The sequence below is a fragment of the Oryzias latipes genome, chromosome 3 (assembly GCF_002234675.1).
Source record: "Oryzias latipes chromosome 3, ASM223467v1".
NCBI classification, from domain to species: Eukaryota; Metazoa; Chordata; class Actinopteri; order Beloniformes; family Adrianichthyidae; genus Oryzias; species Oryzias latipes.
Genome location: NC_019861.2, coordinates 5,820,702 through 5,841,376, shown reverse-complemented (window position 1 = coordinate 5,841,376; position 20,675 = coordinate 5,820,702). Strand labels below are relative to the sequence as shown.

The 20,675-nt window shown below is 45.4% G+C and overlaps 1 protein-coding gene across 4 annotated transcripts in view; it reads left to right on the top strand.

Annotated features, from left to right (window-relative positions):
- herc1 (HECT and RLD domain containing E3 ubiquitin protein ligase family member 1) overlaps positions 1-20,675 on the top strand; it is a 98,783-nt gene that overhangs the window by 52,415 nt on the left and 25,693 nt on the right. Inside the window, exons 32-53 of one of the 4 annotated variants that reach the window (XM_011487283.3) lie at positions 65-171; positions 236-346; positions 423-593; positions 693-932; positions 1,011-1,094; positions 2,958-3,511; positions 4,739-5,372; positions 5,512-5,782; positions 5,912-6,122; positions 6,848-7,014; positions 12,581-12,697; positions 14,663-14,918; positions 15,055-15,173; positions 15,256-15,476; positions 15,761-16,029; positions 16,699-16,751; positions 16,840-17,040; positions 17,113-17,287; positions 17,455-17,719; positions 19,447-19,660; positions 20,042-20,298; positions 20,385-20,512. In XM_011487283.3, the coding sequence (XP_011485585.1) occupies positions 65-171; positions 236-346; positions 423-593; positions 693-932; positions 1,011-1,094; positions 2,958-3,511; positions 4,739-5,372; positions 5,512-5,782; positions 5,912-6,122; positions 6,848-7,014; positions 12,581-12,697; positions 14,663-14,918; positions 15,055-15,173; positions 15,256-15,476; positions 15,761-16,029; positions 16,699-16,751; positions 16,840-17,040; positions 17,113-17,287; positions 17,455-17,719; positions 19,447-19,660; positions 20,042-20,298; positions 20,385-20,512 (4,825 nt within the window). The remainder of the gene's footprint in view (positions 1-64; positions 172-235; positions 347-422; positions 594-692; positions 933-1,010; positions 1,095-2,957; positions 3,512-4,738; positions 5,373-5,511; positions 5,783-5,911; positions 6,123-6,847; positions 7,015-12,580; positions 12,698-14,662; positions 14,919-15,054; positions 15,174-15,255; positions 15,477-15,760; positions 16,030-16,698; positions 16,752-16,839; positions 17,041-17,112; positions 17,288-17,454; positions 17,720-19,446; positions 19,661-20,041; positions 20,299-20,384; positions 20,513-20,675) is intronic. The other 3 variants (XM_011487291.3, XM_011487287.3, XM_011487297.3) reach the window with 3 other exon arrangements.

Here is a 20,675-nt window from a genome sequence, read left to right as displayed (position 1 = left end):
CATGAAGGGTTTGGTTGAGCAGGAACCCAGCAGAGACCTTAACTCCTGGTGCTGTTGATGGCAGGTGTTGCTCTGGTGGGAAACCTCAGAACCCGTCTTCTGGCACTTCATGTTTTGGAGGCTGTTCTTCCAGCCTGTGAGGCTAGCATGGAGGATCATCAAATAACTCAGGTACGGCAGAGTTCTCTGATGATTGTGTCCTGAATGAAGTGGCTAATGTTGAAGTGTTCTTCAGGTGGTTGAGCGGCTCTTCTCTCTGCTGTCGGACTGCATGTGGGAGGCTCCCGTGGCTCAGGCAAAGCACGCCGTCCAGGTCAAAGAACGAGTCCAGGAGCTGAGACTCCAGGTGTGTAGTTGCTGCTCAGACTCCTGACTCTTGTTCAGTGCTTGTATAAGAGGCTGACAGTTGATCTGACATCCAGGGGGAGGGAGAGGAGGAAGATGAGAACCTGCCCATTCAGGAAGTGTCCTTTGACCCAGAAAAGGCTCAGTGCTGCGTGGTGGAGAACGGTCAGGGCCTGACCCATGGCAGTGGGGGGAAAGGCTATGGTCTGGCCTCCACTGGCATTTCTTCTGGGTGTTACCAGTGGAAGGTGCCGTTTTTTGAAGCACAGAACCTTTAAATTTCTCGTCATTTTATTTATTTGTCTTTTCTACAATTATACTAATTTTACTGCGCGACCCCACTACAGTTTTACATTGTGAAGGAGAACCGAGGCAACGAGGGCACGTGTGTGGGCGTGTCACGGTGGCCGGTTCATGACTTTAACCACCGCACCACATCCGACATGTGGCTGTATCGAGCCTACAGTGGAAACCTCTACCACAACGGGGAGCAGACCCTGACGCTGAGCAGTTTCACACAAGGAGATTTCATCACCTGCATCCTGGACATGGAGGCCAGAACCATCTCCTTTGGCAAGAATGGAGAGGTGAGACAACAGGGGAGGGGGGGGGGCTCTATCTGATATACCAGTTTATTTCCTTATTGCAATGTCTTGGATCAACAGGACCCCAGATTGGCCTTTGAAGATGTGGATGCCACAGAACTATTTCCCTGTGTGATGTTCTATAGCAGCAACCCAGGAGAGAAGGTTGGTGACACTGTCTGAATCACATCAGAATTTCATACAAAGTTGAGCAGGTACTTTCAAAGACAGTCAGAAAGAGGCCCCAGAGGCTCCTCACATTTCTCAATAGTACACTAAAAGTCTCGGGTCACACAAGTGCAACAAAGTGTTTGAGGTCTAAAAAAAATCTTTGCAACTCTGAAAGTCTCCCTGTGGTTCAACAACAAACATTAAAGCCATATTTTGGCTGAATCCATTCAGAGGTGGAGAAAGACTTGAGTCCTCTTTTGGTTTCCTGAATATATTCCTGTCTGTGCATGTGGCTCCGTTTGCAAACACTGTGGTTAGAGGTAAGCGAGTGGATTGCCATGCTTGATAAAATTAAAAAGATCTGGTTTAGAGATCTGCAATAGATTTATTTTATCGATTCATTTTAATTTGTTGTATTAGATGATTAATTTTAGGAAAAATTGGGATTCTATTTTCCCAGCTCTCTGCTCTCTTGGGCTTTCATTGTTCGAAATAAGGTCAGACCGCCCATATCTCACAAAAATGCAGAGGTGAATGAACAAAAACATATTTTAATGTTGATATTTTTATGTAAAAAATGCCCCTCTCACCCTCCGCGGGTGGTTACTCACACAAGCTCGGGTCCTCTACCAGAGGCCTGGGAGCTTGAGGGTCCTGCGCAGTATCTTAGCTGTTCCTAGCACTGTTCTTTTCTGGACTGAGAGGTCTGAGGTCTTTCCAGGTATCTGTTGTAGCCACTCCTCCAGCTTGGGGGTTACTGCCCCGAGTGCTCCAATTACCACAGGCACCACAGTCACCTTCACTTTCCATGCTTTCTCCAGTTCTTCTCTGAGTCCCTGGTATTTATCCAGTTTCTCATGTTCCTTCTTCCTGATGTTCCCATTGCTTGGCACTGCCACATCCACCACAACGGCTTTCCTCTGTTTTTTGTCCACCACTACAATGTCTGGTTGGTTCTCCATTACCATCCTATCAGTCTGGATCTGGAAGTCCCACAGGATCTTTGCCCTCTCATTCTTTACCACCTTCGGAGGTGTTTCCGCATTTTGACTTTGGGGTTTCCAGTTCATATTCTGCACACATGTTCCTGTATATTATTCCAGCCACTTGATTGTGGCGCTCCATGTATGCTTTCCCTGCCAGCATCTTACATCCTGCAGTTATGTGCTGGATTGTTTCAGGGGCCTCTTTGCACAGCCTACACCTTGGGTCTTGTCTGGTGTGGTAAATCTGAGCCTCTATGGCTCTGGTGCTCAGGGCTTGTTCCTGAGCTGCCAGGATGAGCGCTTCATTGCTGTCCTGTAGGCCAGCCCTTTCTAGCCATTGGTAGGACTTCTTGATATCGGCCACTTCAGTTATGGTCCGGTGGTACATCCCATGCAGGGGTTTGTCCTCCCATGAGGATCTGTCCTCCAGCACTGTATCCTCTGCTCTCTATTGTCTGAGCCGTTCACTGAGCACACTGTCAGTTGGGGCATTGAGCCATAGGATTCTAAGACTTCACGAGCGTGTTTGGTAATAGGGCATAGCCAATATTTTCTCCGCGTCAGAAGCTGTTTCACAGTTATTGCGTAAACGGTCGATGAAAAATGGTACGTCAAAGCATGTTATTTCGAAGTCACCCATGACGGCTCCTGTGTTAAAAACCCTTTGTGTTCTTTCTTGGTGAATACTATCTCACCTGTTTCAGTACTTTGATTGGAGGCCGGTGTTTACCCGCATCAGCTTATCAACAAATCAGCTGCAGACACAAATAGAAAATGTCTTTGCAGCTCTGGAGAGGGCGCTCGCAGCCCACCAGTGGTTAAGAAACACTGATCTAGAGCCTTGGGGTCTTTGTGTGTCCTTGGTCTCCAGGTGAAGATCTGTGACATGCAGATGAGAGGAACGCCTCGAGACCTCTTACCTGGTGATCCGGTTTGCAGCCCCATAGCCACAGTTCTGGCCGAGGCAACCACGCAGTTGATTCGTATCCTGCATCGCACTGACCTTTGGACCCATCGTATCAACAAGACCATGATCGAGCGCCTTCACACCATCAAGCACTGCTTCAAGGAGTCAGTGGGGACCTCTAACGGTGGCCAAAGGCTGAAAAAGAGCCGCTCGGTGCAGAGCCGCGAAGAGCACGAATCCCAGAAGGACTGCCAGGAAATTCAGGCAAAGACGGAAGAGGAGAAGGGCCGGCATGGGCGGCAGCATGGCCTTGGGGAACTGTCTGAGCACAGCCTCAGAAGCTTGTGCTCCGAGGTGTGGCCAGTCCTGGCTGTGATTGGTGGGACCGATGCTGGACTGCGCGTGGGTGGCAGATGTGTGCACAAACAGACGGGACGGCACGCCACCCTGCTGGGAGTGGTGAAGGACGGCAGCACATCTGCAAAGGTGCAGTGGGACGAAGCAGAGATCACCATCAGGTACCGGATGAAAAGCCCTTCTGTGTCTCACAACCTTTTCTAAGACCATTTACCAAATAAATTATAGAATATGGCTACAAAAAGACTGAGCTACAGAAAGCGCCTACAATAGTTGGCACTTTCCAAGGACTTTTGCCTTACTGCTGTCATGCGTTAGGTCACGGTAAAGGGAAAGACATAAAGGATCGATCTCTACTTTTATGGATTGATTATTGAATCATTAAGCTCAGATCAATTCTGATCGATTAATCGATTTTTATCAGACCAGCCCTACTGTACAATAGCGTTTAGCTGTCTTCATGATAGAAAATGCCGTGTTTGATTTGGCATTCTTACATTATTCTAGCAAATCTGCTTTAGCAGAAAGATCCTTTTTGAGTGTATTTTATTTTGAAAGGACCTTGAATGAGTTGCTGCCAAAAATAATCAAATTAAAGTAATTGTTAAATGATATAAACAAATGGATTCATGGCCACAAAAATTAAATAAAGTGTATTTTTGAAAAGGGTTAAGTGAGGCTTTGTGGCTATCGCAGGGTTTTGGTTCTTTTGAGGTTAAAGTTTGCTCCTAATGTAAAAACTTTCAATCCTTTCCTCTGTGTGGAGTTGATTCTGGCATTCCTTATATGTTCAATCACTCTCACTCTGTAGCTGTAACTGACAGACACACAGATGATCACCACCACCCCCAAACAACAAAATAAAGAAAAAGGATTAATCCTGCTGCACATTGTGTTTGTCCTTGGTGTGTAGTAAATGTAAAATATTAAAACATGCTACACACCAATGAAAACTCAGACAATGTTTTACACAGTTTTGGTTCAAATCCTGACTAATTTTAGAGCTACTTTCAAATTAGGTTTATACATAAAAAAAGTGAAAACACCAGCACCACATTGTTGTCTATCCAGGGAAATAAACTGCATCCACTGCTGCCTGGTATAAAAAGAACTCTACTGTTCTGTGCCAGAAACACATTTCTTGAGGCGCTCACTGAATGAAAGGTGTTACTTTTAGTCTTTATAGCTGACACAAATTAACTAAACTTTAAACTCCTCCTCCGTGATTTGAAATGCTGAGTCATCGTTAATCCTGCTTCATGAAGTCCTTCATGACTCCATCAATGCTTCTTTAAAGTCGTCTTGCTTGCCGTGAGCTTCTCTCCTACCCTTCCCCTCACTTTCTTTTCTTTCCTTGTTTTTTCTCATTAAACTTCTTTTTATTAAAGCTTCCCAACTTTTTGGTCGCCTAGTGACACTCCGCTGTACAACTTGGACCCATGTGAGCCTCTGCCGTTTGACGTGGGACGTTTTCGCGGCCTGACCGCCTCCCTGCTGATGGATCTCACTTATCTGACAAGTATTCACGAGGAGGCCGGCGTCAAGCTCAGTGCATGCCGCCACGGGAAGAAGCATCGCAACGTGTCTTCCAACGACCACGAGCCAACCTGTGTGGAGGACAAAGTGGAAAGTGAGGGTCACAACTTTGAGCAGACAGAGCTGGTGGTCACCTCATTGGGGGGCCCATCAGCCACCGGCAGCCCTGACCTGCGGGTGTCTCACAGCCTGGAAGAGGTCAAAGCCCACGCAGCCTCAAACTCCAAATCAGAGAGCGAGATATCCTCTGTGGCTGGAGGAGGAAGCGAGAGCCTGTTCTCATCGGCGCCTCACGCCACAGCCGGTGAGGGGGTCAGGAAGAAGGGTCACGAGCACAGCCCCCGCAGCAGTCACGACCCGTCCTCCATCACTACTCAGTCGGAGATGAACGCTGTGCAGCTGTCCTACTTGTACATTGGTGCCATGAAGACCCTGAGTGCTCTGCTGAGCTGCAGCAAGTATGCAGAGCTGCTCCTCATACCCAAGGTACCGACCTATCTGCACTGCATGCCTGGATCTTAGAACCCACTTTGACGTGTGAAGAACTTATCATCTTTCTTGATAAAATGAAAACTGTGTTAAACTGAAAAACAAATCCTTTTATCTCCTGATTCTCTTCTTCCAGGTGACTCCAGAAACTGTTGCCAGCAGCCACAATGCTGATCTGAACTCCAGCTCAGGCGGGGCTGCTGCCTCATCACCGGTTTGGCAGGAGGAGGTGGAGATGAGGGCGGCTCTGCAGTTTCTCATGCGCCACATGGTGAAGCGGGCTGTCATGCGCTCCCCTATCAAGCGAGCCCTGGGCCTGGCGGATTTGGAGAGGGCACAGGCCATGATCTACAAGCTGGTGGTGAATGGGCTGCTGGAGGAGCCCTCTGGAGGAAAGTCCAGACCTGGTAAGAACATAGTCCTGCTGCTGGATTCAGTTTGGGATGTAGCACAGAGAGACTTGTGGAGGGTGAAGCCTCCATCTGGGAGACAAGTGAGGTGCAATTTGAAACAAGCTTCTCCTTTAAATTCCCCAGGATTGAGACATGAGCCTGAAGGGGAGGGGGAGGACCCAGAGGGGGAGCAGATGGTTCAGACTCCCATCACCACAAGCCCCTCCGCCTCTAGCACCACCTCCTTCATGAGCTCTTCACTGGAGGACACCACCACTGCCACCACGCCAGTCACGGACACGGAGACTGCCCCTGCCTCAGAGTCTCCTGGCGTCATGCCCCTGAGCCTGCTGAGGTAAAGAATTGGGCTGTCGGGTCAGCTGCAGATCGTCTCTGATCGGACGATTGCAGGTCCCGTTGTCATCCTCCGGGTGTCACAGTGTCTGAGCAAAACACTGAACCCCATGTTACTTTTGGTGGTTGAGGTTGACGGTATCGGGATGTGAATGTGTGTGTGCATGGTAGGCCTGCACAATTAATCTCAAATGTATCGTTGTCGCGATTTCAAGCTGTGCAATATCCATATTGCAAAAGTCAGCGAAAATCGCAATAAATGGTAAACCTTAAATGTGCTGAAACAAACTAATGACAACTTGAACTAATTAATAAAAGGAATAAATTCCTTTATGAATTTGACCAATCAGATAGAGCCCTTCAGGTTGTTGACCAATCAGATGGAGCTTTTATGTTAGACGTTGCCCTCCTAATTAGACGAGGGTCATTTGGAGAATAATTGAAGCTATTTTGACTCTTATTTAAATTTTGCACTTTTGCAGTTAAATGGAAATGTTTTTGTTGTTTTTGTTTTTTGTTCATTTTACGCAAGTTATATCGTCATCACAATATTGTTCACTAATATCGCATATCGCATGTTTTCCTCATGTCGTGCAGCCCTAGTGCATGGATGTGACTGTATAGCGCTTTGAGCCTTAAAGCAAAGATGGAAAAGCACTCAACGGGCACGCACCCTATTTCCTGTTTAGGCCTCATTGTAACACCTCCTTTTTTTTACTGGGACAGGCAAATGTTCTCCAGTTACCCCACCACCACACTGGTTCCAACCCGCCGAGCACAGACTCCTCCGGTGTCATCTCTCCCCACATCTCCATCAGATGAGGTGGGCCGCAGGCAGAGCCTCACCTCGCCGGACTCCCAGCAAACCAGAGTGCAAAATCGATCTGGGACCTGTAAGTGCATCCTTAACTGTGCTAGACTCAGCCATCGTAATTTTTCAGTTTTCAGCAGTTTGTGAGCCATCAGAGAAGACAGTTGTGGCATTGTTAAGGTCCTAAAGAAACACTGAAGACCAAAACAAGATGGAAGGAAGCAGCAATTGTTTCCAAAATAAAAGTACCACTAACAGAATATTTTGTTTATGAGATATAATAAAATATAATATGATAGATGATACAATAATATTTTATTTCAGACATAAAATAAAAATAGGACAAGATTAAAACTAATCTAAAAGGGGGTGAGAAGTTGAATCCTTATAACACCCCCAATGCCCCAGACCAAACCTTTTACCACACACACTCACTACCTATGATAGACCTGTTTACTCTGTGATGAGAACAGTTTCAGGTACCCATACAAACACACACATAACTACACATGTTGATGAATATACACATACACTGATGTGACGGCGAGCAGTTAATGTTTGAAGTTTGAACTGGGTGGATTTTTGTTTGAGATCAGCTTCAGTGATTCTGGATCTACAGAGTGCAGATTATTAACATGAAGATCCCATGACCTTTATCTGATAATGGCAGTTGTCTGGATTTAAGAAATATGATTAACACCAGATTAGCATTTAGATTTGTCCTCATAAGGTCAAAGATTTAGAATCAGAGAGCTGTATCATGTTAGTCTGTTGTGGCGTTGAGGAACTAAAAATGTTTTGTTTCGTTACAAAGATGTTCTGTTTAACCAAAAGTATTGGCTGACCTGCCTTGACTCGCATCTGAAATGAACTGCCATCTCATTCCTAACTCATAGAGTTCAATTTGATGTTGGTCCCCCTTTTGCTGCTGTTACATCTTCAACTCTTCTGGGAAGGCTCTCCACAAGGTTGAGGAGTGTGTTTCTTGGAATTTTCTACCATTCTTACAAGAGTGCATTGGTTAGGTCACACACTGATGTTGGTGGAGAAGGCCTGGCTTCCAGTCTCCGCTCTAATTCATCCTAAAGTGGTTCTATCAGGTTCAGGTCAGGACTCTGTGCAGGCCTGTCTTGTTCATCCACTCCAGACTCTGTCATCCATGTTTTTATGGACCTTGCTTTATGCACTGGTGCCCAGTCTTGTTGGAAAAGGAAGGGGCCCGCTTCAAACTGTTCCCACAAGGTTGGAAGTTTGTAATTGTCCAAAATGTTTTGGTCAATTCAGAGTTTGATCATTCAGGGTTCCAGTTTCACTGCAACTAAGGGGTCAGGCCCAAATCCTGAAAAACAATCCCACACCACAATTCCTTCACCAAATTTCACACTCAGCACAATGCAGTCCAAAATGTACCCTTCTCCAAACCCGGACTCAGCCTTGAGATTGCCAGATGGAAAAGCGTGATTCATCACTCCAGAGAAGGTATCTCCACTGCTTCAGAGTCCAGTGGCGGCCTACTTTACCCCACTGCATCCGACGCTTTGCATTGCACTTGGTGATGTGTGGCTTGGATGCAGCTGCTCGGCCATGGAAACCATTCCATGAAGCTCTCTGTACTAAGGCTAATCTGAAGGTCACATGAAGTTTGGAGCTCTGTAGCAACCGACTGTGCAGAAAGTTGGCAATAGCCATGACAATGGCCACACCCACAGGATATTTTGCTCAATAAGGGTTTTAAACACCGGCTCCTAAATTGTTATACAATAGAGTTATGGACCTCTTTGTCATTAGGATCTTCTGAAGGTTCAACAGCTGGTTTTGGACCTTCACATTCATGTGTGCATAGTAATCCTAAATCTTTGAGACATACATTTTCGTTTTGGAAGTTTTAAACTTTCATTCCTCCTGAGGCTTTATCAGCAGGATTTTCTTTGGAGCAAACATGTTTCCATTGTGAGAGTTCAGATGTTTCTCTTATAATAATCTCTTGGCCATGAATCTGTGAAAGCGCTTGTTCTCGTTGCGAACTTCAACAAGTAAGTGCTGTCAGTCCAGAATACCGAACTATCCAGTGAAATCTCTAGATCTGATTTGAGCGTGGCACACGATCTAACAGTAAGAACCGCTACTTTTAGTTCCAATCTGGGAATCATTATATGATTTAAATGCATCACTCTGGCTTTGCCAAGCAGAAAGGGTACATGAATGTAAGTTTTCTGATTTCCCATTCTATGATGGGTTACTGTCCCGTCTCCACATTCAGTGCCCTCTGCAAAACTACAATTATGTGAATTAGATTTTTCCAAATCCATTTAGCTTGATGCACCTTCTCACTTCAAATGTTGACGGCAAAGATAACTTTTCAATCCATCCTTTCCATTGGGACAGAAATTCATGCAGTAAAATGTCATTCCATCCACATCTCCTACGTAATTCCTGTTGAATCATTTTACCGCACAGTGTGATGGGTGCAAGAAAAGTCATAGATTGAGCAGGTGACTGACTAAACACCTTGTCTGGTCAAGGGCTTTTCTTTAATCTTAATGTTACACACAAATAAATCAATCTCTGCACACTGTTGCAGGCCCAAAGCCCTTTCTACTGGCATTTTGACATGATCTAAATCAGTGTTTTTCAACCTTTTTTGAGCCAAGGCACACTTTAACCTTGAAAAAAAATTCCCCGGTACACCAGCATCAAAAAATAAAAATAAAAAGGAGGAACTCATAGTCTGTATTGATCTACAGCCCCTCCACAATCTCACGTGCATTTTTGTGATAATTGTGGCAGAAAAAGCTGGAAGTTGCAGCTTTTTTTTCTAAAAGATGTAATAAAAGTTAAGTTAGAAGATTTGAAAACTGTTTGATGTTTGTTCGTTGTGGTTTCAAGACGTCAAAGGAAGACTCATTGTGCGCTGAGACGCTGTCACTTAAACCCAATGCCTCATGGGAGAGGTAGTGCAAACAGCCGCCGAACGCAGACAGACTCGTGTCTCTGAGCTTGATTGTTTTGTTCACTTGTTCCACGGTCTGATACCAGATCTTGTGGAAAGCTACACCGCTATATATGAGCTTTAGCTGGTCTTTTTGTTGGAACTAAGCATCTTTATGAGCAGAATCGAAACAAGGAAGTGAAAACTTTAACCACTTCTGATTGGTCAGACTGATCACGTGTGATTAAGCCTCCAAGAATGATTGGTGGAGACAGTTAAAGGGGCGGGACCTTTCCAAAAACAGCTGACGCTACGGCTAAATCATTCTTATCAAAATGTTTTTAATAGAATCAAATAAACACAAAGAAAAAAGTATTTAACGATCTTTTATATTCCTAACTACTCAGTGTTTTATCAGGGCCTGATTGGATGAACACAGAGCTGATATCCTAGAGATGGTAAATGTTTTTAGATCAATTAATGAGAGCAATTTTCCACAGCACACCTGACCATCTCCCACGGCACACTAGTTGAAAAACACTGATCTAAATCCAGCTCCTTCAGGTCTTTGGCTCTTTGATTAGGAGTGATGGCTTCCAAAACAGCTATACTGTTACTGGCACATTTCTTCAAAATGAATCCTTCTTTGGAGCACAGAAGGATAAGATCTTTCATCATTTTTACAACCGTCTCCTCAAGGCGAGCTCTTCAGTCATCATTATAGACGTTTTGCTTAATGGATATAAGAACCTCCAGTTAGAACTTATATTTGTTGTCATGCGCCAAAGCTTGCACAGCCTGGCATAGTAACAGCATCAAACAGATGTCACCCGGTACTCCTCTGGCTCTTCAGCGTTATTTCCATCTGTCCACCAGAGAAATCGGGAAAAAAAAGTCTCTGTGAGCAATACATTAATTATGGAACAACATTTTTGCTTTAAGTCATGTTTTATTTTTTTCACTTTCATCGGATGGGAATAAACTCAACAAAGATTCATGCATACATGTTTCATTTTTACAAACCTTAACAAGTTTATCAGGAGCTATTTGAAGCTTTTCTTTATCACATCTAACTTTAAACCTGGTAGTGAATTTGTTTGTGATGCTGTTCGCTTTATTCAGCTTCAGTTTTTCTTACCTGTCCAACTTATCAGCAAGAGCTTTTGCTCTTAGTCTGACTTTGGTGCTTTAGATCATCAAAGTTAGCCTAGCATTACTTTACCAACGAAGTGTTACGAGCGCACCAGTTCTGAGAGTTGCGTCCGACGCTGTATTCGCGTGTCTCCATGACTACTATCTTTTTTTGTTCAACAAGCTTTAAACGCTTTTTTAACAGTCTCGTCGATTAGTCTAGTGAGGAAACAGAAGAGCCTTCATCTTTAAAGATTCGTAAAGCTGCAATTTACAGACAAAACCATCTTCCTCGAAATACAGATTTATTGAGCCAGTTGTTCTCACGTACCAGAAGCCGCTCTGTCTAATGTGCTGAAAGTGACTTAAATATTTTACACACGCAGGCATCTGCAAATTTGTTTTGAAGTTGGTAAGTTTTAAGATGGATCAGTTCACCTATAAAATTCCTAGCAAATATGTTTGCCACCTAATAATCAGCAGAAGCAGATGAGACACAGCATTCGGCTTGGCCTCTTCTGCTTTGCCAGAACAATCCATCCCTCCAACATAAGAAATTCTATGCCAGCAAAAAGCAGTAAAAACGAGGAATTGTCTGAAAGGTATCATATATGCTCCTTTACCCATTGGTCGTGGGTGGCACATTAAGGATAGAGAATCAAAAGTGACCTGGAAAACTCAAAATGATGTAGTTGGTCCACTGCAGTTGCCAGAAAGACAAATGTAATGCAGACAAATGTTCTTGTATGTCAGCAAAACTCTCCTAGACTGGCTCGTGTATAAGTCCCAACACTGTGTGAATGTTCAGAAGGAAATAGTAGATAGGGCTAAATGGGATGTTATTCCTGACAGTGATGTGGGTAGTTAAACTTATTAAACAACCATGAAACATCCTCTACAAAGAGAAGGAAAAGAAACCCTGCAACTGTAAAATGAGAAGCAATTCTGTAACATTGACCGTGTTTAACAAGTAAAAGTTTTAAATTCTTTAGGATCTTTCTGAAATGTTATTATACTTATGTAAATGTCTGTGAGAAGTGAATTTTAATAAATAAAACGTAGTTAAAACTTTTTTATTTTATGTTTTACATTTTGCATTTATGGCTTGTGACGAAAGACTGCAGGATGCATTGCAGAGAATCTTTAAGCCAAAGTCCAGAAGTCTGAACAAAAATGTATTTAAAATGTAGTTTCCAGATGTGGGGACTAAAATCAATTTCTAGGCACTTCTATGTGGTTGTGTTGCCCTAAATGTATCTACATTAGTCTGATTTATTCTATTCTATTACCTATAACACAATAGAGGGGATTCGAAGGTGTCTGTGCAAAACGAGCAACTAAGGCAAAAGTTTAAAGCTAAATCCAGCCATGACCTTTTCTTCCTTATAATGTTTGAATGGCTGACACAGCTGATTTGCTGTGGTGACCCCTGATTGGATATGCTGAAAGGTGAACATCTATGTGATGCTTAAAGGTCATCAGAAGTATTTAGCCTATTATTTTAGGGTTTGCTGGGCAGGTCTTGTGCAAATGGCCATTTTCAAACAGATTCAACAAAGAGTCTAAGGATGACTGTTGTCTTTTGCAGCTCTATCTGACCCCAGCAGCAGGCTGTCCACGTCCCCCCCTCCTGCAGCCATCGCCGTGCCGCTGCTGGAGATGGGTTTCTCGCTGCGACAGATCACCAAAGCTCTGGAGGCCACTGGTCAGTGATTGCACGTTTTCTTGTGTACAATAGTCTGCAGCAGGGGTTGCAAACAAGTTTGACACAAAGAGCCGATATTTTTAACTGTGATAGTCAAAGAGCCACACCACGCGCTGACCTGCCAAGACATACACACACACAAACACACAATTGAAGCCATGTTATTTTCAATAACACACTCCCCTCCTGACAATACAACAGCACTGGATTAAAGGGCGTAGTTTCAGTTATGGGTGTTTTTTTCTGTATTTAATTTTAAAACATACCGGTAAAACATGCATGCTAGTGTGTGTTTAAAAAAGACAGCGGGAGCAAAACTGAGTTTGTTGTAATTTATTTTTTTTCCAAAGATCCTTCAAAGTCCTCATCTTCTGTATCTGAAATGAACAGCCGGGCTAAGTTTATGCCAGGTTCCCTTTGGTCATTGTCAGAGTCCGGCTCGTTGCCGTGTGGCTCCTCATGAATGATGCCAGCTTTTGTGAAAGCTCGAAGAACAGTGCAAGCAGACAGGTTAGCCCAAGCATCTACAATCCATTCACAAACTGGCGTAACTCACCCGGCGCTGCCTCCCAGTGAGAGGAGCAGAAGATGGACAGCTTTTCATTGTAATCCGCCGGCCAGTTGCAGCCCTCGAGTCCGTCTTCCAACACGGGCAACCTCCCCTCGTTTCCACGGAAACTCAGCTGCGTCTTCTTGTCTTGTCAGTTCGTTTTCCAGATTCCTCCACTTGCGAACCATGGATTCATTCATCCTGAATTCTCTGGGAGCTGCTCGATTCCCATGTTCCTCTGCGTAGCTGATAGCTTGCAGTTTAAACTGTGCTTCATAAGCGAGTCTCTTTGCAGGGACATTTTCAGGGTTTTCAAAACAATGTCGTTCTTCAAAATGCACATACCTGTACCTTTGTACTATTCAGGAGGGGGTGTCTTCTTTCACGTTCTCACTCCCTTGTCTACCTTTCTCATTCCAACTTCTCCTCTGTCATCTTTACCGAAGTCATGCAACAACACATTAGGTGCATCGCACCACAGGCACCGTACATTTTGGAGAAAATTTAAGACTTTTAAGTGATCCTCATTGTTGTGAAAATACAGCATTTAGAAAATATGATAAGAGACAAAGAGCCGCGTGTTGGCCACCCCTGGTCTGCAGCATCTTTCTGTGTAGGTCTTAAAACCCCTGAGGTTTTTAAGAAGAAGCTCAAGACCAACCTTAATAATTTTGCTTTCAGATCATCTCATCTGCCCATTTATACATTTTTTTTAACTTATATTCTATATTCTGTATTTAATTTTAATTTCTTTTTTGTTCTGATTTTAGCCCCACTGTTTCCTGTGGGGATCTTTTGTACCAGGGTTTGCCAGCTTGGTTGGTGGTTGTTGCTGTGGTTGTCGCCCTTCTGGGGCGGCAGGGGTCCAGCATTGCAGCCTCGCGGCTGAGAAAGTGGACCCTGTTGCTGTTTTGGTCTGGGTTGGCACTGTGGCGATGTTCCTGTGGCTGAGCTGGCTCTTGCAATGACTGGATCCCCATTAAACTGTTTCCTCATAGCAGAGCCAAGCCTCGAGTTTCTTATAAAGGTTATTTTTATAAGAAGTTTTATTTGTGTGTGGGATTATAGGATGTGTTGTTCACCAAGTGAAGGATCATTTTAGCAGAACGAGTCACTTCAGACAAGAACTAGTTTGAGAATGGATGCTGACAGAAAAACACGTCAAATATTTAGAGGGCCTAACTTTAGCTGCTTCTTTTTTATTTTTGTTGTATTAAATTCTTTTAAACCATTTTAAAATGTTTTGAGCCAGGTCTGCATGGGACGGTTATTTCAGCAGCTATTAGGTTTTAGCATCAACTACATGAATGTTTGCTTCTTACATTTTCCGTGTTTTCTTTTAGCTTCTGGATTTTTTAGGTTTTTTTCCCTTGTAATGTCATGAAGTTTAGCGTCTTTTTCCATTTCTCCTGCAGGAGCTCGAGGAGAGGCAGATGCTCAAAACATCACTGTGCTGGCCATGTGGATGATAGAACATCCATGTTCAGAGGACGAGCGGGACGAGCCCCACGCCAGAGACAGAGCTGGACGCAGTGAAGGCTCTGCCTCCTCTTGTGGGGGGGCCAGGGGCTCTGCAGGAGGCAAAGCTGCAGAGAGGAGCTCCTACCTGAGCTCACCTGGAGACGGAGCCGGCACTGGCGCCTCTGAGATGGAGGAGGGCTTCAGTGAAAGGTACAGCAAACTGTGGTGGTTAAAAACAAGTTATGTTAAAAATCTGAAGTAATTGACAAAGACCACAGGAGGGGAATTTCTTGAATTGAAAGTATTCCAGCTAAAGTGACTGACAGAAGGTTGTGTTGCCCTGCAGCCCTGAAGGTATGGAGCAGGACAGCGCATTGGCCTCCAGCGCCGCTCCCCTCAGAGGGCGCTCTGGGGCCAGGAAGCACCGCTTTGACTTGGCCGCACGCACCTTGTTGGCCCGAGCTGGTGAGAATAACGTCAGAGGAAAAACATGCAGCAGTTTTGGCTCTAGACCTGCTAGTGTACTTACTGTGCCTCTGTGTCCCAGCTGGATTGTATCGCTCCGTCCAGGCCCATCACAGCCAGTCACGCCGGGACACCCTGTCCCTTCAACAGGAGCAGGGCACTCTGTACGACTTTAACCTGGACGAAGAGCTGGAGATGGACCTGGACGAGGAGACCATGGAAGCCATGTTTGGCCAGGACCTGGCCAGCGACACTGACATTTTGGGAATGTGGATCCCGGAGGTACTGGACTGGCCAACATGGGTGTGTGTGACTTAATGCTTCAAAGAGCTGCCAACATCATTCTGCTCCTCACTCCTTCAGCTTTCAGTCTCTGTAAGCTCAGTATGCATGGCAGAGCAGCACCTCCAAGCAGGTCCTCGCTGGCATAAACCATTCTGAGCTCCGATCAGGGGAGCTTCCTCTGAACATTCTGGCTGCGAACTCATCACTGCGAAGTGCCGTTTGCTCACCGCTTATTTCAGGCTCACCTGCAGGCGTGTCATTGTCATGTCTGCATGTCTTCATGTTTGTGGTTGTCCTCACAGCACGTGTGTGAGGCGGAGGATCGAGATGAGGTGGTGGTGTGCGAGCTGTGTGAGGCTAACGTGGCAAACTTCAACCAGCACATGAAGAAAAGCCACCCTGGCTGCGGGCGCAGCGCCAACAGGCAAGGTTACCGCAGCAACGGCTCTTATGTGGACGGCTGGTTTGGAGGGGAGTGCGGCAGTGGAAATCCATATTATCTGCTGTGCGGAGCCTGCAGAGACAAGTACTTGGCCATCAAAAGCAAGGCCAAAGTGCCTGTTGTGGAGAGGTGAGTTGTCTCCTGGTGTTGGATTATGTTCACTGTCGTCTTTTGAGACCCCTGCAGCGGTACAGGGGCCACAGGTCTGTCACGTCTGCTGCACATTAGACTTTGGTTGCAAACAGCCACCAGTCAGAGTAGTTAGAACTGGTTTCCTCTGATGGCTCTGTTGTTTGTTAGGTGGGAAAGCTTTCCTGAACTCCCCTTTTGACCAAACAAGAGAACATAGGTCTGTTCACTTGCAGATGAACCCTGGTGTTAGGGTTTGCTGCAACCTCCAGTCTTCTTTACAAGATGCCGTCAGATGTTTGTCTTTGGCAGACCAACTTGACTAACTCCAGAGTGGCTCTTTTTTTCCTGGGGAAGAGCTCCCAATGTTTGTGTTGCTGGTGCCTCCCAGAAAAGCCATGTGACCGTTCCACACCAGTGTGGCTGTGGTATCTTCTGACGGAGACTGCAGACTACAGTTGAAACAAGTCAGATACATGAACTTATAGACATAAACACAGAAAGAGCTGTAGATTACAATTCAGAAAACACTTTTTTTGGTGTTGATCTGAAGAAGATCAACACCTCTGAAGAGAGATCTTTTTGAATCATAGCACCCTCCAGTTGAGCGGAGCAGTATTCTGAGTGTCTTTTGTCTGTCATACTGCTGACCCTCTCTACTGCATTCAGGTACAAAGGGCAGGCTCCGGATCTCCTGGGGAAGCAGGACAGTGTGTATGAAGGTAACAGCCAACGCTCCTAAAGTTAGCAGGGAAAACGGGTGGCTTTCCTCCATGTGTCTGTGTAACCCCCCCCAACCCCCATGCACAGAGGACTGGGACATGCTGGATGTGGATGAAGATGAAAAGCTGACAGGAGAGGAGGAGTTTGAGCTCCTGGCTGGCCCATTGGGTCTAAGCGAGCGCAGATTCGTTCCTGAGCCCGTCCAGTTCCCTGACAGTGACCCGCTAGGAGCCTCTGTTGCCATGGTGACGGCCACAAACAGCATGGAGGAGACCCTTCTTCAGATAGGTAACTTTGACGACCACCCCATCCCTGAGGTGAAGGTCTGCTGGGAAATCACGAGGATGTGTTCGTACTCAGGTTGTCAGACCTTGGTGGATAAGAACTCCTCGGGTCGGGTGACTCTCGGCGAGCAGGCTGCCGCCGTGAAGAACCCCCATGACCGCATCATGGCACTCAGACGAGTGACGGCTGCCGCCCAGGTATTGCTGGCCAGGACCATGGTAATGAGGGCGTTGTCTCTGCTGTCTGTCAGGTATAGTCAACCAACACACACCTGCAGGCCTTTTAATGCTGCTACTAAGTACTTAGTTTTTCTCCAAATTAGTGATTGAGCCGATGTTATAAGAAGCACCAACAGGGAACGCTTAAGAACCGCATTCCAGCATTAAAGCTGTTCCTTCCCCTGCTTCCGGTCCACAGCGGTTCCAGCTGCAGCCTGGCAGCAGGCCTAGACTCTCTTGGTCTGACTGACATCAGGACTCTGGTCAGGTTGATGTGCCTGGCAGCAGCCGGCAGGGCCGGACTCTCCACCAGTCCTGCGGTGGACTCCAACCCCGAGAGGCCTCGGGGAGCCAGCAAGGCCAGCAAGCCGATCTCCTGCCTGGCTTACCTGAGCACGGCCGTGGGCTGCTTGGCTTCCAACAGCCCGAACGCTGCCAAGCTGCTGGTACAACTCTGCACTCAGGTACTCCACCTAGCCATCTTCGTTCATCTCTCAGTAGCAGAATCATTATTGATGCTGCCAAAGCCAACCCTTTGTCTTCGATGCTCACTCCTCTTCTTTTGCGTCTTCATCATGAGTGTCTGATGAATTTCTGCAGTAATTCTACGTCACCAGCTTTTAGTTTGCAGAGTAAAACTTTCACCAGCTACAGTTCATAATAAGACCAGTACAATATCAAAAACATCAAAAATCAATTATGATCATATTTACATTCCTAAAATTACAAAAATGTAACATCTTGATTTTCTCAAAATCTTTGCTGTAGTAAGACATCCAAGTGATGATTATTATTATCACTAAAAGTCTGGCTGGACCTTTTCTTAAGCAGTGTCCTTAGGGCCATCCTGAACTTTTGGCCTGTTTGCAATAAACTGATAATCCTCTCCTACGGCCAAGCTACAGTGGAGAGAAGATTCTCAATCAACAAAGAGGTGGAGTTTGATAACTGTGGTCACATGGAGGCTGGTGTGTTATGTTTTCATTCAACATGGAGGTGTTACCCAGGTCAGACCCCTGTCTGCACTAGAAATATACTTGTTGACAAGCTATGGGGATTTTGTTACTGATTTTAATTTTCCAATCCTATACCAAGCTACTACAACAGCTACTAGTGATCTTAGCAGCAGCTAGTACCGGATATTGGGTCCATTTGGACTTAGAAAAAGAGTAGATAGAGGCAGAAGCCCAGTCTCCTTAGTGAAGGCATTATCCTCCACATAATGTACACCTCGTCGGGCACTATCCCCTACATGATGCATACCTCGTTGGGTATTATCCCCTACAAAATGTGCTCCTCATTGGACATTATCCCTTATCTATAGCATGGGAGATTTTTTTTTTTTGAGTTAATATTTTCCATTCATTTTTTATTCTATATAAAGACATGCTGGGAGCCGCAGTAAATGAAGTCATGAGGAATATTGTATACGACATTTTATAGATTTCGATACATTTATATATTATTTTTTATGTGGCTAGAGAAAACTATTACCGTATTTTCTGGACCATAAGCCGCTACTTTTGTCACACGCTTTCGACCCTGCGGCTTATTCAATGATGCGGCTAATTTATGCATTTTTTTTACGGCAGCTAGGGGCGCTCGAGCAGATAGGGACATGGGGAAAATGATGTACGTGTTGCTGCCTCAAACAGTCTCAGAGAGGTAGCTGAATGTATAATCCCATTTCTAGCAACAAGTCCATTTATTTCAACACACCCATAAGCAGCCAAACAGCAGGGAAGTCACTTCTGCTCTTAGACCCCTCAGTCATGGTGCAACAAAAAGAAACACCCATGCTCAGCCCTACTTTGGCCGCATCCCACAATCCTTTGGTGCCATTAGACCCAATGTGCATGTGACAACCACTACAATATGACGCAGCTTTCAAGTGAAAAGCAATCAAATAAAATAAATTGGCTAAAATGCTGTGCACTTCACCCTCTCTGAGGCTCTTTGTAGTCACGCAGTATTTGGGGCTGGATAATCGGTATGCGACTTGTAGACAGGTGTGGCTTGTGTATGTACAAAATGGCTTATCCTTTGTAAATTAGGGGGGTGCGGCTTGTACTCAGGTGCGCTCTATAGCCCAGAATATAAGAAAGCTCCAGTGTTGAGGCTTCCACTTAACTAAAATATTCAGGATTTTTTGTTTTGTTTTTGGTGATAAAAAGTTCCCCGTCTCTTGTAGAACTTGATCTCTGCAGCTACAGGCATGAACCTGACCACCGTGGACGACCCCACCCAGAGGAAGTTTCTACCCAGTTTCCTACGCGGCGTGGCTGAAGAGAATAAGCTTATTACATCCCCCAACTTTGTGGTGACTCAGGCTCTGGTGGCGCTGCTGGCAGACAAAGGCGCCCGGCTGCGATCTGGACAGGACAAGGCTGATGTGGACAAGAGAGGTTTGTAGCCAAAAAGCTTGGCAGCTACTCTGTTGGTTTTTGCCTCAGATACGCATACGCGTTGGGATCAACAGAGAAGCAAATGTTTGCAAACTGTTACATTGTGTTCTTTTACTCAATAAGTTCTTTGTCACTTTATTTTGTTCATTTGGAAAAATTCTAATCAGCATCAAACTGAAAGTGCTTTCTAAAAAAACATCAGTTCTGTGCCATTTTTCTGCATTAGGTTTCAGCAGGGATGGTTTAGGCTAAAACCATGTTTTTAAGCGTTTAGGTCTTCATCCACCCTTTTTTGATTTCATGGTTGTGTTTACACATTCCTCTTTTGTCTCCCTCTCACTCACCGGGTCTTCTTGTCACCTTGTGTTCCATGTCGAGCAGGTCTAATTGCGCATTTGTATGCCCATCCTTCCCATAATACTTCCGCTGTAGGCCCCCTGGAGCTGGCCAACGCTCTGGCGGCCTGCTGCTTGTCGTCTCGGCTCTCCTCGCAGCACCGGCAGTGGGCGGCACAGCAGCTGATTCGCACGCTGGCCGCCCACGACCGCGACAACCAAAGTCGCCCGCAGACCTTTGCTGACATGGCAGGCGATCTGCGCAAGTGCTCATTTATCAAGCTAGAAGCACATCAGAGTCGGGTTTGGACATTTTTTCAGTCCTGAAGTTCTGTATAGCAGCTCTGCTATTTCACAGTGGCTGATGTTACACTGTTTCTCAATCGCAGGTCATTACGTGTGGATGGTGTACCAAGAAAGGCCTGCTGGCCACCAGCGGAAACGACGGCACAGTCCGAGTGTGGAATGTGACAAAGAGCCAGTACACACTGCAGCAGACCTGCGTCTTTAGGAAGGAGTATGTTTTTGCACAACAACAAAGGCACAAAATAAAATCAGGAGCCTCCATTGCTGGATCACTCTGCCCAATACAGAACCCCCACAATCCACAGTAAAAAATCTCAATTTTTAGACTACAGAATCTCTAAAAAAAATCCTTATTTTCCAATAAAAGTTTCCAT